General features: G+C 39.0%; 1 protein-coding gene across 8 annotated transcripts in view; it reads left to right on the top strand.

The window, feature by feature from the left end:
* MTUS1 (microtubule associated scaffold protein 1) overlaps positions 1-12,609 on the top strand; it is a 117,265-nt gene extending 104,656 nt beyond the window's left edge. For all 8 annotated transcript variants that reach the window (XM_048303114.1, XM_048303113.1, XM_048303111.1 and 5 more), the window contains 7 exons: positions 5,025-5,239; positions 5,763-5,868; positions 6,886-6,959; positions 7,064-7,159; positions 9,639-9,755; positions 11,020-11,117; positions 11,931-12,609. In XM_048303114.1, the coding sequence (XP_048159071.1) occupies positions 5,025-5,239; positions 5,763-5,868; positions 6,886-6,959; positions 7,064-7,159; positions 9,639-9,755; positions 11,020-11,117; positions 11,931-12,147 (923 nt within the window). In that variant the 3' untranslated portion in view covers positions 12,148-12,609. The remainder of the gene's footprint in view (positions 1-5,024; positions 5,240-5,762; positions 5,869-6,885; positions 6,960-7,063; positions 7,160-9,638; positions 9,756-11,019; positions 11,118-11,930) is intronic.
* Positions 12,610-15,775: the final 3,166 nt, after the last annotated feature.

The raw sequence follows: 15,775 nt of genomic DNA, 5'->3' as shown, positions 1-15,775 counted from the left end.
GTTTCAGAGCCTCCTCGCAACCAGGCTGGATGTGATCCAGCTCAGTTCTGCTACAAAACAGCAGGTGCAGAGCTGACTCAGCCTACGCCTGCCTTGCCCTTTGAACATGGCCATTCAAGAGCCTTTCTCGGTGGCCTGGAGAGGCCTGTGCGTACCCTGGACAGGCAGCCAAATACCAGACCCCCCTCTCTCACCTCCAGTTGCTGCATGGCAATTGATAAACTGTATTTTCTTACAAATACCTTCATGTTCTTTTTTTATTACTAAACTATCTTCAAGATGCTTTGCAGGTTCAGATGGAAGAGACTGTTGTGTTTTACAGTGAATGTATTTGGTTTGCAGGTTAAGGTGATCCGTAAAAATACTCAGTAATAGATAGATGTTTCTTTCACTTATTTGAGATGGGGTCTGACTTGCCACACTTCATACACTTGCCTGTTTGCCTGCTTGAACACTCTGTCACTTGTAGTGTTTGCAGCACAGGGATGTGAATTTAATTCCCAGCAGAGAAGTGAGTGCTTCACATCATTTATTCAATCATACCTGCTTAAATGTTGCTTAAAGCAGGCTTTTTTGGCTACATGCCGTGTCTAACTTGCCCAAGAACAAAAATACGCCATGTGGTTTATTGTCTTGTATCATTAGCCTCATTATGGAAGTAACACCAAGGGAAACTTGGTCATAAACTTGAAAGCATGTTTGCGTAGAAGAATTTTCAGTATTGAGAATCTGCCAATACCATGAATTAATTATTATATACGTATAAAAATATATATTGCATAGAGAAGGAAATTAGCTTGTCTATAGCAGACTTGTCAAGTGAACGTACATCTTGCAGTGTGAAATATAAGGTTTGAGCAATTAAGTGTTAGTGCAGTGTAATATCACATGGTACTAAATACTTGGGGTTTTTTGTGGTAATCATCCCCATTTCACATCCCCCGCATCTATTAAAATGCTGACAGTTAATGTCCTAATGAACTCTGTTTTAGAATTCCAGACAGTCTAATGCCTTTTCATAAATCATAACTGGGCCAGTGAGTGACCTGGACAGTTTTATGAAGATAACTACTGTTTGCAAAAAATGTAACTCTGGCTTCAAGAAAATCCATTGTATTTTATCTTAGAGCTATGTTTATGGTGGCTTTTAGGGGAATGTAAGTTGAAAAATGTTTTTTCTAAGCAGTTTAGCCATAAGGGCTGAATTGGATGATGGTTTTATAATTAGAACAAGGTAAAAAAAGTGAAAGAAGATGCTGCACTATTGTAAGGTCTTACGTCTTGGCTACTTTTAGTGGAAATACAAAATAGCTTTCTTGGAGATACAAAGGCAACTTTTGCAGTCCTCTCCTTCAACTGCAGTGACTGTTGATGTGGTTTGGATGTGCTGCTGTTGGCACTATTGCAGGGAGTTGCCATGTGCCTGGTTCTCCATGCTGTTCTTGCAGGCATTTGTTTTATGATTTTGGCACTTAAGCTTTGTAGTGAAATACCCAAGGTGCAAGTGGCTGCTGTTAACTACTACAAATAAAGGGTAATTTTACATGTCAAAACCAGCATTTCTGCTCTGAAGATTTGCTGTTACCAAATCTCAGAAACTTTCCGTGATTTCCAAAGGTCATGGTCTGGCCCAAAAGAACCGGGCTCTTCATTTATAATTAACAGTGCTAAGAAGCCTAAATACGCAGATTAATCTTGTAATAATACAGGGAAGGACAGTTGTATGATTGGGAAGAGAGACTGCGACGACCAAGTGGAGGAAAAAAAATTAATATTTGGAGGAAAAATATTAATGGCTCTGCTATTTGAATAAAGAAGTAAAAATTGCTTCTGGCTGCCAAGTATAGCATTTCGTATACTCTATCCTTAAAGCTTAAAACTGTTTAGTGTTACAAGTAAAATTGAACAAACTTCATGGACAAATGAATAGCACATCTTTTCATTTCTATGGCTTGATTTTTGCCTGAAATGGTGTTGGACTATTTATTTCCTTTTGGGGTTTTTTTTGCTCAAGGTTTGTGGTCTAAAGAAGATGTGGAATCGTGGAGGAAAGCACTTCAAGAAGGGAAAGGAAACACAGTAGTAGTGTAAAAAAACGCTAAAGTATGCACTTCAGATATCTCTGAAGTGGATGACAAGTTGAAATAGATTTGTGTGTTTGCTACTGGAAGAGCACAAATATTTGTTACAAATTTTTCTTCAAAGTTTAGCATCAGATGTTCAATGAGAAGACTCTTCAGTTGAGTAGCAATCGAGTTTGGTTAGTCAGTGGCTAAACGGCCAAATTAAGGAATTAGGGACAAATCATGAAAAAGACAACTTTTTAAAAAGGCAGAGCAGTCATAAAATACATGATTCAGTCTGCAGATGGATAGGGCTGTGCGGAACACTTGCTGCAAATTTCAATCTTGAGTATTTAGACAAGCTTTGGTTTATGGGACATCTCATAATTTCAAATTAACAATTCTTTAGTTGGTGCTTTTGCTGAAGCCTTACATGGTCAGTTTCTTGTACCACCATGATACTGGGAGCTCACTGGTTTTGTAGTTCTGCTTCTTGTTTGGATGGCAGGGACTCAAGTCAGGCTTGTGATCTGCAAGGAAGCATTGCAGCCTCCAGCTTTGTGGATGCCAGAGTTACCTTCAAGATAACAACATTTAACTGCCAGTGCAAGTTTTAAAAGTTTTTAGTTTGCCTTTGTAACATTAGTCTTCTAATAAATCTGAATTGCAAACTGCCTGAAGGGGAACTGATGCATCTGTTTTCTTTGACAAAGGCGTGGTTTGCTATTTGCTTTTTTTCTGAAGTGCTTTGCATCATCTGAAGTTCTGCGTGCTGACATTTAAAGATAATGCAAGGATAGGCAGCACATTCTTCTGGCTAACTGGAGGCAAACGAACAGCTCTGGCCTTGCAAATAAGGAATTTGATGCTTCTTCCTCTGTTGGTTTGAAGTGAAGTGGATCATTTGAAGCATTTTGCTACAGTTACCTCAACTGAGCCATGCAAGTAGCCTGCCTCTCAGCTATGCCTTTACTCTGCTACAGAAGGTTAGATCAATCTGCATGTGGCTGGCTGTGTAATACCTCCATTTGGCTTGCTGCCTGGTCTTTGCATTGTAAAATAATGTCCCCTAACAATGATGTTTCCTCTTCTCCAAAAATGTGGCAATGCAGAGTATATCTATTCAATAACTTCTTGCCACTGCGGTGTGAAAGAAGTGTGAATGCTAATTTGCTTTCTGTGGTTTTTTTATTTTTTTGTTGGTTGGTTTGGTTTGGTTTGGTTTTTTTTCTTTCCCTAAGGGAACAGTGGTAAGAGAAGTTTGTGGAAGGAATAAAGATAGAGAAGTAAAACCATCTCTTGGTGCTGGTGCAGAAAGTAGCAAAAACTGTGAAATCTGCTTGGGTTGCAGAGAATGTTGTGGTTTCAGTTGAGCCTCTGTTGCATCGTTGCCAGTCAGAGAATGAAGAGCTTGGCCTAAATCTGTCCAGATCAGCGGATCTTTCGCACAGACCCAGCACAGCTAAGCTTGCTGTTAAACCTAATTCAGGTAGACACACATGCAGATTGATTTCCATGCAGTACAGCTCACTTTCTTAACACTTTCTAGTTCTACTGCAGGTTCCAAATTATGGTAGCAGGGCCAAGACTCTTTACAGTTCCCTTAAAAGAGAGTGTGAATATCATTCATCAAGTTACTCACATGCTTTTAATGAGCTGTAGCAAAGAAGAATAAGATACGTGTAACTTGAAGCACTCTGCTGGGGCAGGCTGCTTTCCCTTGAGCTGACCCACTACTGCTTTGGGAATCAGTCATTGAAGATACTGTAATTTATTTATCTTAAGGCTCAAACACAGCTGTGATGAGAATTTCCTGTACTGCCTGTACAAAAATCCTTGACTCTTCCCATGCTTTTACATAGCATTTATATTTACACTGTTTAAGCAGTGTGCCATTCTGCTGTGAAGTGCATGCATACATGACTTCTCCTGCCTTTGAAGATCAAGTTAACATTTTAGTTGATTTTTCTCTTAAGCAGCCACTCATCTCACTAAGTTATTTTAAACCATAGTTCTAGAGTCAGTATAGAACCAGTTTTGCTCAAGGTCAGTGACCACACACTTGTGTCAGAGATGCTGTTTCACCTTGCTTCCAGGCTTTGGGTGGAGCTGGAACTGCATAAGGCGTTTGCTGCAGTAGGAGGGTGACTCCTCCTATTCAGGCTTGGTTGGCTGGAGTTGGGAATGCTAAATTTCAAACTCAAAAATGCAAGTTCCTAACTTCTGTTTTGCCTTTTAACCAGCCACAAATATGGGGAGACAAATATGGGCAGCCTTCTTAGCAGACCTGTGTTAATGCAGATGTAAAGAGAACTGCACAGCATTTCTCTTTTCTTAATACTCTGCACTTTTTGCCTAAAACTGTTCTCATGTCTTGCATATTTAAATATCTGAGGCATAAACACATGAGCAGTACCTTTCAGATTGGCAGATCTGTATCAGGCTGTCCATGTCAGGCTAGAATTGCTTCTCTGCTGTATATCTGAGCGTGAGTGTCATTAAACATATAGTATTCAGGTTATTAAGACTTTCAAATTTAGCAAAGTGGTTTATATGTCAAAAAGTGAAGTACTCTGACAAGTATTCTACTGAAGTGGAATCAAATAAGGTGAAGTATCAAATGCAATTATTTTTTTTATTGGAGCTCTTCAGTGCCTCTCATGAGACATTCTTTCTTTCATGTCCTGTTAATCTGCAACACTTGTGCTTTCTATGTGGGTTCCTGGCTTAACTAGGTTCAATTAATGCTCAACCTAAGAAACATGGAATTTGGTATTTTTGCAAAGGTTTTTTCATGTGCCCTTGGAGGGGGTACACATTCAATAGATGTATCTATTTGTCTTTGCATATAACCATGTTGCTATGCAGTGTGTTCATTATTTTTAATACCTGTAAATGAAGAAGTGACTTTAGGATTGAACTTGATCCACTTTTTTCTCTCTTTTTTTTTGACATCTTCAGTAACCACTTCTGCAGCTTGTGAGAAATTGGAAAGAGACAGGAATGAACTGCAAGTTGCTTATGAAGGGTTTTTGCAGAAGTTAAACCAGCAACATCATGATGACTTAGCTGAGCTGGAGGAGAGGCTTAAACAGTTTTACACTGCAGAATGTGAGAAACTCCAAAGTATCTGCATTGAGGAAGCTGAAAAGTACAAAGCCCAACTCCAGGAGCAGGTTTGTAACACTCAGTGTAGAAAAGTTCTCTAGTAACTGCTTTCTGCTATAAATGAGCCTTCAAAGAATCCTGGGTTTTGCTAATAACAGTTATTTTATTTAATGTGAAACTCCACTTCATTGCAGCGATAAAAATACTACCACACTAAGCTGTACAGATCTTAAGCTTATGTTTAAATGTGGTGGAGATTGCTTGTGTTCTGCCAGCTTAAATAATTTCTAGAACTCCATGGGATATTTGAGGCAGCTTGAGTTTTAAGATTTATAGAAACACACCTGCCCTCTGACCTTGCTATGCAACAACTCCATGCGTGTGACAGATGCACACATCATCCTGTTGGTAGTTGTAAACTGTAAGGCATTGTTCTCATTTATTAAATGTTGTACAGGGCTCAGCTTCTCCTTTTAAATCCTACTAGACCATTTAAAATGTACTTGACATAGTGCATGAAGCCATTGAAACAATGCTTTAAACAAGGGTTGTTACATGTAAGGGGAGAAAAATCATGTTGTCATATTGCAGGTGGACAATTTAAATACCACACATGAAAGCTTTAAGCTGGAACTTGAAAACAGACACTCAGAAAAAGTAGAGGAGCTGAAAAAGAAGTATGAATCCTCTTTTTCAGGCAAGTATTTTGTATTTAAGTACATGTGCTATAGTACTGCTAGTTGCTATAGTACTGCTAGTCACAAACTAAAATATTCAGGCTTTTTGATCATTATGTCCACTTCACTGTTCTTTGTGGCCAGCTATCTTTAAAATCATTGGCTGAATTCCTTCCTTTGGAACTGACAAGTCTTATTTTACATACAGCAGTAATCATGATTTCATTGTAGTTGAATGAAGCTTTTGAAACAGTTTGAGTGGAAGTGACTTTTTCTTGCAGTAAAAGATTTCTGAATTTCCCTCAAAATCTCAAGTGACTGAATAATTCTTTCCACCCCCTAGTTCTGTAAGGAGCACCTCAAAATTGAAAATGAGGATAAGTAGGGTTGTGTGCTTTCCATAATGACATGGAAGTGTTGAGAAATATTATACACCGTGTACAGTACACTGTGGCGGAGGTGATTTTTCAGGGAGGGCTGGTGACCATGCTCAGGTTTAAATGACATTGCATCTTACTGATTTAAGTGATGATGATTTCCATCCTCCTTCCAACTCAGCTTGATAGCCAAGTTTCCAGTGATACTTTTTTGTCTTGAAGACTGCTCAGGCTTCCATTGCTTTCAAAGAACAAACTCCTCTGCATGGCATACAAAGTAGGAAAAGAAATGCTCTTCTAGAAGTTTGTGGAAGACACAATTTCAATTTTTGCTGTGTTTCCTTCCATAAAATCAACTTTTGTCAGATGTGGCCTGTGCTTAATAAGTCCATTTGTTGCATGCAGATGAATGCTCTCAAAACTGACAGGCTGTTCACTAATGAAATGGATATGTGAGGGGACAATCAGCAAATCTGAAGTGGGAATAAATCTGATACTTCATACATGCTTTGCATCAGTTAATGATAAATGTTCTTTCTGTGTTGCCATCAACTGCATCTGTGTGTATGTATGTAGGCTGGCTCTTCAGGCTGTTTCTTTTCAAAAAGAATTTTCACGTCTTACGTGGTATTAAAAATCTGCAAAAATAATTTGTTTTAGAGCTCAAGAGCACCCATGAATCTGAAAGGAAGTCACTTGAAGATTCCTTTAAAGAGAAGCAGGAATTGCTGGAGGTTTGTTAAGGGCTGGGTTCATTGCAACGGTTTAAAACTTGAAAAGCAGTTTGGAGATGTGCACTGAATTCTTGGCCTAACTATACAATATATTTGCATTTCAGAAAAAAATCGATGAACTAAAAAGTGAAAACAACTCTTTGAGTGAGAAGCTGAAATTGGAAGAACAAAAACAAATAGCCAAAGAAAAATCCAATCTTGTAAGTCTTGATCTTCCAAAGTAATGTGGATGAGCAGATCTTGCCTGGGTTTATTTTACTGCATAATGCAGAAGGTTTGCAATGAAGCCTGATAGGGCTCCCATACTTGGTAATACTTTTCCGTAAATGGCTCACCTGCCATTTTTCACAATTTTTTTGCAAGCACTGTAATGCTGTGTATTAACTTTACCATTATAATTCTATAAAGCTGTTGAGTGTCTAAGACAGGGGTGTAAATAATAGCCTAAGCTAAATCAAAGACCTGTGTGTGTGCAGCAGTTGTACCATAGCATTTTTCTGGACAGTCGATAACTGTTGTACCAGTGCTATGATCAGTGTGGGCTTGCATCATTACTGCAAAGCTCATTTCTAATGCTTTTATTCAAACATTGATTCATACTTTTTACTGATTTATCCTTTAAAGAAACTTTTATTTTGCCCTGCCTTTCCTCCCAAGGCTGCTGTTACCTCTGATGCTCCTAGGATAGAAATGTGCTCTGAGAGAGGGGTTTTTTTATGCAGTGGGAGGGTTAGACACAAACATGCTAATCTTTCCGGTTACCCAGAAGTAAGCGGAATACCAGGAGTATTGCTTATTCCACAAAGAGAAATTCCATGCTCGAAGACTCACTTAGGATGCCTCTAGTGGAAGTTGCCCTAGTTTTTACTGGAATTTGTTTTGTTTTGTTTTCTCTTACTGCTTATTCTAGGGGCAGGACAGAGCTGCCACAAGAAGAATCTGCAACCACAATATGTCGCTGTGGCAGTGGGAGTTTGAACTGTATTCCACAGGGATGCTCAGATGTTGCTTAAATTAAAGGAGCAATAGTCAAGTGCCTTTACATAGCTGCAAATGTGCTTTCCTGAGAGCATAAGATGCATGATAAGCTTGAGACTTCTCTTTGGAAAAGCACCAGTTTGACTCAGCAGACTCTTCTGTACTAAACACACATTCTGCAACATTGGAATTCCCAATAGCCCTTTGAAGACAGAGATGTATTTCCAGTTCTCTGGTATCATTTAGATAGTGTCACTTGATAATCCCAGTTTTTTGCTAAAAACTTATGTAGGCCTCTGAGTCTTTTTATTTGGATGTGTGTTCTCCTGTGAATAGCTAATGTGGGGAGCTCAGACTTAACCTTAAAAAGATATTTTAAGGCCAATGGGCTTGAAGAAAGAAAGAAAATAAATTGAATATTGAACACGCTGTAAGCTACATTTCAACTTCTCAGGATTGCTTTTCTTGTTAGCTCCTAGATTCCATGCTAAAGTCACAAAACAGAGGAACAAATTGTGTGCTGCCTTAACTGAAGCAGCGCAGCATGCTTCACCCTTGCACAGACTTCTCAAAAGAAGTTAAACAAGAACCACTAATGCAACAGGCCTTAAAAACAAGCAGGAGAATGAACTGTGTAGGTGATGGAGCCCCTATTACCTGTGACATGTACTGGCCCTGTCCTTCTGGGACCACACCCCAGAAAACTGCAGGCATTGCCCTCCTGTCCGAGGTTTCTGGTGTGGCAGTGAAGCTGTTACTCAGTGCAATGCACCTGTGTTCTTACCCAAATACACTAAAACAAGTTTTGTTTGATTTTGAAGATAAACTTAGTTACACAACATGCTTAATCATTGATTGATTTCAGCTTGTGTTCCATTCTGACTACTTGGGAATGGACTAAGACTTGCTTTTTTTTGGCTATGACTGCCTTGAAATGCAGAGAATGTGTTTTTACTCTGCAGTGTTTGAATGGTTTCTTACTCTGGAAAATAGATCCTTGAGAAAACCACATCTTACTCTGGCTTCCTCCTGCTCTCCCCTCTACCTCCCAGAAAACAACAGGAAAAGGAAAAATAAAAAACTCCTAACTTGCTATACTGTAGATAAGTAATGGACGTGCAGCAGTGCAAGATTTGTGTATGTAATTGCATTTTCAGGCTTTAGAAGAATGCAAAACAGAAAAATTTTAATTTCTGTTTATGAGCCTTCAGACTCAAACCAGGGAAGATAAGCTACAGTCAGGTTCAGAACTTAAACTTCTGGTGCTTTTTTGAACTATTCCAGTGCCTGAAAACTCTTCAAATGTTTAATTATCTCTTGGGATGGGTTATGAGTAATATGAAATAAATTTTGGAACTCCTAGCCTTAAGGCCTTTGGGCACTCCTGTGAAACAAGTTTTGCTGTGACAGCATTCATGCCTTCCTTTGATTCACAAGGGTTTTTCATGTCTGTGCATTAAGTGTTTTCTGAACAGCTCCTAATGAAGCAACTGCAACTGTCCACCTACCCTGAAGGACAAACAAAAACTGAGGATAAAGTGATATCAGATCTTCTTATTTATTGTAGTGTTTGACTTGATTTCACTTAGAAAAAGTAACTCGTTACTGTAATTATTTTCTTGTTTTTTCTAAATAGCAGAAAAACATCTAAATTATTCCTGAAATTCAGGGTACTAAGCAAACTCTCTGGCAATCTTTCAGAAAAACCCGCAGATAATGTACCTGGAACAGGAGCTGGAAAGTTTGAAAGCAGTGCTGGAGATCAAGAATGAGAAACTCCATCAGCAGGATATAAAGCTAATGAAGATGGAAAAGCTGGTGAGTGTTCCTTGGGGTCTGGCAGGCTGAGGCTGTGTCTCCGACTTGTGATCCTATAATGAACTTGGGCTGGACAGACTTACATGCAACAATTAATCTTTTTTTGTTAAAAAGGAAACAGGAATTCATGATGGGACATGCTCACATTGCAGATACAGCATTGGGATATATGTCAAGAGGGGAAAGAATGACCTTTTAACATCTTGAGACCACTACTGCTTTGCATAAACTATTACTAAGTTAGTAGAGCCTCTTCCCTCTCTTCTCCCTCATCCCCCAAAGAACAAAATCCTTACCTGCTACATTGCTCAAGTGGTATGGAAGATAAGATTGCATTGTCAGGAAAACACTAACAAGGAAATTATCCTAATTTAACAAGAAGGGATCAAATATGAAATGGAGTACATCTTGATTAGCTTAGGCCAATCATTTTAGCTGTTAAGCTGCTTGTTTAGCTGTGTGGCTGTGCTCCTGACCTGTGTGTAATTCCACATGAAAAGTCAGGTTTGGAGGCAGAACTTGTAATTACTTAGCATGTTCTTATTTGTGACAGGACAGGGTCCTTCTCATGGGTGGGGCCTTTGAACACTGTTGTAATACTTGCTTAAGCAAGATTTTAATGTGGAAGTATAGAAAGAGGTTTGGATACAATGGAGCACATCAGTTGTTGTTCAGTATTGTGCAGCAGTGTATGTTACTGTAGTCTACAATTACTAGCACATTACTAGTAAACCTTCATCTTCTGCAGCAGACATTGGCCACAGTGCAGAAGGCCTTGGACCATCCAACCATTTATTCAGTTTTTCCTTTTATTTTTGATAACATCCTCCAGCAACAAAGTAGAATCAGAAGAGCAATAGGGAAAGCTGTTTACGCAGGGGAACTCCTGAATTTGTCACGGTATTTCTGGACAGTCTTTTGTCTAGAAAGATGCTAGAGTGTCTAAAACTGCTGTCCATCGCTGGCAGAAGTTACTGGAATGCACTGGTTAACAGCAGATCCCTTATCCAGTCCTCCTTGTTGGCATCTAATCAGCACAAGTGACCAAGTGCCAGTGCTATGCAAGGATAAGGTAAGTAGGATCTATTTGACTGTTACAGAACATTAAGCCATGGCAGCAGGTCAGTCTGACGTTACTGCAGGTTTTTTTAAGTACTCCAACAACCTCTGCAAGCTCCAGATCACCAGTGTCTGTAATAGCTCAGTCAGTATCTTGATGAGTGCATGTATGGGTTTTATTTCAAATTGTGACCTTCTTTCTAAGGTGGAGAACAACACAATCTTAATGGATAAATTAAAGAAGGTTCAGCAAGAAAATGAAGAATTAAAAGCTCGGATGGACAAACACATGGAGCTTTCAAGGTGAAAAATACCTTTAATAAGGACATTTAGATGCCCTTATTAATCAGGGGAAGGGGTTCCTGTGACAAAAAAAATTCTGCTGAAATACTGGTGAATGCAATTTTGTAGTACTCTCTGAAAGAACACATCCATTTCTTCCCCACTTGTATCTCTACAAATGTGCATTCCTTTGTAGAATAACAAGCAGGAACATACTGAAAGTGGGTAAAGGTTTAGTTTGTTCTTCAGTACTCCAATATTTTAGGGAAGATAAAGCAACTCAGAAATACCATAATACAAAAATTGTCCCTTTTAAGTACTACTGGCTTGTGAGCTAGACCTGGGTCCTACTTATAACCACTTCAGTGAGTAATTTGTCCCCAGTTTAGATCAGTGTGGTTTATTTAGCAATAACAGTAATATTTAACATGAATAAAACAGATCTGAGTCTTCCTAACTGTTGCTTAAATGGATGGTCAGACTCTTCCAGTGTGAAGGAATCTGCAGCTTCTATGCTGAGCTGAGCCTGCAACAAGACCCAAAGGCTCCAGCACAGCTGTTTAAAAGCATGTGTCATTTTAAGTAGGACAAGCCTAACTTTTCAGATGCTTTTTCTGGCCCTTAGGGATGTTTCTTACTGGAACTTTCTCCTGCTTTCTGCAAGCTACTAGTTTAAATATAGCTAGGATGAGAACATGATCAATCCTCCAAATAAAGATGGAATTCAGCTGAGAGCCAAGCAAGGCTTTATGCACTTTCAAACCTCTCTTTAAGTTTCAGTACTGCAGCCTCCAAGTAGGGTTATTTGTTCTGATGTAAATCTTCCATTTGCAGGCAACTTTCTACAGAGCAAGCTGTTTTACAGGAGTCACTAGAGAAAGAATCAAAAGTAAACAAACGCCTGTCAATGGAAAATGAAGAACTTTTGTGGAAGTTGCACAATGGTGACCTATGCAGCCCAAGAAAACTGTCTCCCAGTTCTTCATCCGTGCCTCTTCAGTCCCCACGGAATTCTGGTAATTTCTCTAGTCCTGCAGTGTCACCGAGATGACATCTCTTGAGAGAAAGAGGGGCCTGCATTTCATTTCTGATCTGCAGAACCTTTCCTAACTTTAATCACAGGAGCAAGAGCTGTATTGGCCGCCTATGACAACTAAACATAACTGGAAACTATTTGGTGCAAAAACAGCGATAGGAGACTGTGAATATGGGAGTAAGACATCCACTCCTCCCAGAAAGACTTATGACCTCTATGGACATTGTTGCACAAAGCACTTATAGAGCAAGGAAAGACTTGTTTGTTGCCTTTTCACCTAACCATAAGAAGAAGCTCAGGGGCTTAGAGATAAAGATCACAACCTTTATAATATGTTCCTTATCACCGACACTTTTTTAAGGCTGTGTGTGTGCGTGTGTGCGAGTGCTGTGGATGGAATGGGTGTAACACACTGTGCGTGTGTCTAATGCTGCCTTCTTTGCTGTGTACGTAATAAAGGATAAAAGCTGAAGACTATACATTGACATGTACTTCCTTGATACTGCTCTCAGTATGCATGCTTAACACAGTACCCTTGCCTGGGAATGAGGAGAAACTGCCACTGGTACTGTAGGTTAGTTTCCTTCATCATTCTGGCTTCAGTTTGGTAAAGAAATGGCATGAAGAGCTTTGTCAATTGACTCATTAGTGTCTTGGCCAACCTGAGTATGCAACTTTGAATTAATTTTGAAAACAAATTGAACTGCAGCCATATTTTGCACAGGTTCTTGGTTTCATGTCCATGCACAACTCTGCCATTTATGAGGAGAACTTTGCAGGGTGAAATGGATTTTGGATTTCAAGTCAGTAGGGTTGTAGTCAGAACCACAGTAGCACTCAAGGTCAGAAGTTCTTAGTTGAGTTGCAGGTTTAGAAGCCTAGACCAAGCATCTTACTTGCTGGAAAGGAAGCACTAATCTCCCCAAATTAGCATGTCTGTTCCTGAGGATAAACTAGATGTAGATTTGAAAGCCAAAGAGAAAAATGCAATAATTAAAACTAGGTGCATTCTTTTTTCAGTTCTCAAGAAGATTAAGCAATTTGTGAATTCCAATGTAGCTGGTGACACACTTTGCCTTTTTAAGCATTAGCATTTGTATTAACATTCCTCAGGGTTGGCTAAATTCACCTGAGGAAGAGGGAAAAAGTGGTATCTGTGTATTTTATCTTGCTAATTCTGCCATACCTTCCCTCTTAGACTGCAGGATATTGGTGTTTTGACAGCTCATCAGGTGAAAAATCCTGTACAAGAGATTCTGTAGAGTAGGGGAAAAAATTGTCCTGGCTGCTGGAACTGGAAGATGAGGGTGTCAGCATTTCTGGAAGTGTCACATGCTGAGTTTCAGCTTCAACAAGGTAATTGTATAGCCTTGCTCCACCCTTGATCAGACTTGTTTAAGATGACTGCTTTGTACCTACTTAACCAGGTTCAGCTTCAGATTAGTCTTAAAAAATACTACTGATGCTTACAGTAGCCTGGGTTTCACAGTAGGGCCAGGACCATTGTTACACTAGTGGTTAGGTAATGCTGGTAGCTGGCTGAGTTTCCCTGTCTTTTTCAGTAGCTTGGGGACAGGAATCAAGGGCATGGGAAAGCAGTTAGGGAACACAACTGGAGAACCACTTCAAACCATTTTACCTAAGACTTGCAAAATCTTGGCTAGTAATGAGGAACACAGACATAGAAACAAGACTGTTAACAGTGCTCATACAGTAAGTAAATTTGTAATGTATTTAAACTTGTGATTGACTGTTTCATCATTAAATTTACTTACACCTCTCATAATGTACAAGTTAAGGGTGCCATTTCTATGGAACATTATACTTTCTTTTAATCCTTTTTAGGGCACTGTACATACCACTTACTAGTGCTGTCAGTACTTAAAATTTTTACTATGAGGTTCAGATTTAACTATGAAAATCCTATATTGGCTACAACTTGGCTTTAAATATGTCCTGGAACATTCTTATTTTATATGGTCAAAGAGATTTGATCACATGTATTTGAGCTGAATGCTTTACAATAAATTTTTTGTACCAACTAAAGGATTTTTCTCCTGCTTGTGTAAGTCAAATGATCTTTAATCTAAGAAGGAACATTTTTTTCCAGCTACCAAAAGCTCTTAGTATCTGCTCAGCACAGCAAAACAGCAATGGTGAAGCTTCACTGCACAAATTATTAGTGTTCAGCTAATCCTTAGAAAATGTTCCCCTTGTTACTCCACCTGTAGGTAGAAGACACATGGCACTTGTTTGTGATTATTCAGGACATTCTGCATGTGAGGAAAGCCGCAGTTAGAGGTTAGCAGTGGAACAGGGGATGCCACAAGGACACTTACCTAGCCACCGGTCAGAACTTCATGACTTCAGTTGCAGTGTAATGCCTCGAATAAAACAAGCAAGCAGAGTGCAAATGTTTGCAGGTCAAATATGGCAGAGCCCTTCCAGTAACAAGAGCAGGGAAAGCTTTTCCTGGCTACCGTGCAGAACAGTGAGTATGGTGTAGTAGATAATGCAAAGACTAGTAATTCATTGATAGAATCCCTCCACAATACAGGAGACTTTTCATGTCTAAACTGCTTGCAAGTAGAACCTTTAATGCTTTTATGAAGAAATGAAGACAGCTTGTATGTAGAAATCAGACTACAGAAATACCTGTTTAGTGTTTGTCCTGTTGGTCTCAACAAATTAAGTAATTCTGCTAATCTGTAAATACTGTTTCAATGTTTTTCTCTGTTTGAATATTAGTATTTCAAGCTTTAACTTAAGTACCATGTGTTAGTAAAGGCTTTGTTCAATCCAGTAACTTTTACATATTTTGGAGTTTTTTTCTTTAGCATAAGGTTTCCTTCAGGAAAAACTAGCAACCTGCTCACCATCATCATAACCCAAAGATTAAGCAATTGAACAAGTGATTTTCTTCAGATACTCAACTATTACTCTCAGTTCCAACTCTAATGATAAGTTTCAGAGGAAGCTATGGTGACATTTACAACTGTACCAAATAGTTTGTTGCCATTCAAACTATTCATAGTATGGTTCACCTTCAATACTTTTTTCTAAAGGTCATTGTAAGAGTTGCACTGTATTTTCTATCAAATTTGAGGTGAATCATTTCCTTGAGTTAACTAAAGACTTGATGTTTCTCATTACTAACACCAAAGACACTTCCATGTAAACTGGTGTCATGCAATTCATGCAGGAAATTCCTTCTATACAGTAACCAACCACTGATCTTGTCTGACAGCCAGGAAATCATTTAGGGCTGAGCTGGAGTTAAAAAGGTCATCATAAAGTTGGTATAACCACTGAACCCTTGAGGAACAAATACCTTCTGACCATTGCTGCTGCCTTGCCTTAGAAGAGCAGTGACACAGGTGTGGAAATGGAAATAACAGCACTGGCAGCTTTAGGCATGTAACTTTGACAAGTCACTTAAATTTCATTTCCAGGGCATCATTCTCTTACCCTGTCACTGTTCATTTAGGTGGAAATGTGCAATTAACTGCATCAGTGTAACATCAGCTCTGCCCAGGAGGCTTTTGGTAAAATAAGAACTATGTAAAATACATAGTAAAAGAAATCTCATAGTTTTGAATTACAAGAATTAATTTGATGTTTGGTGGGAGGACAAGGACAGAAA

Source organism: Corvus hawaiiensis, chromosome 5, assembly GCF_020740725.1.
Source record: "Corvus hawaiiensis isolate bCorHaw1 chromosome 5, bCorHaw1.pri.cur, whole genome shotgun sequence".
NCBI classification, from domain to species: Eukaryota; Metazoa; Chordata; class Aves; order Passeriformes; family Corvidae; genus Corvus; species Corvus hawaiiensis.
Note: the sequence above shows the minus strand (reverse complement) of the source record. Positions and strands in the feature narration are given on the sequence as shown.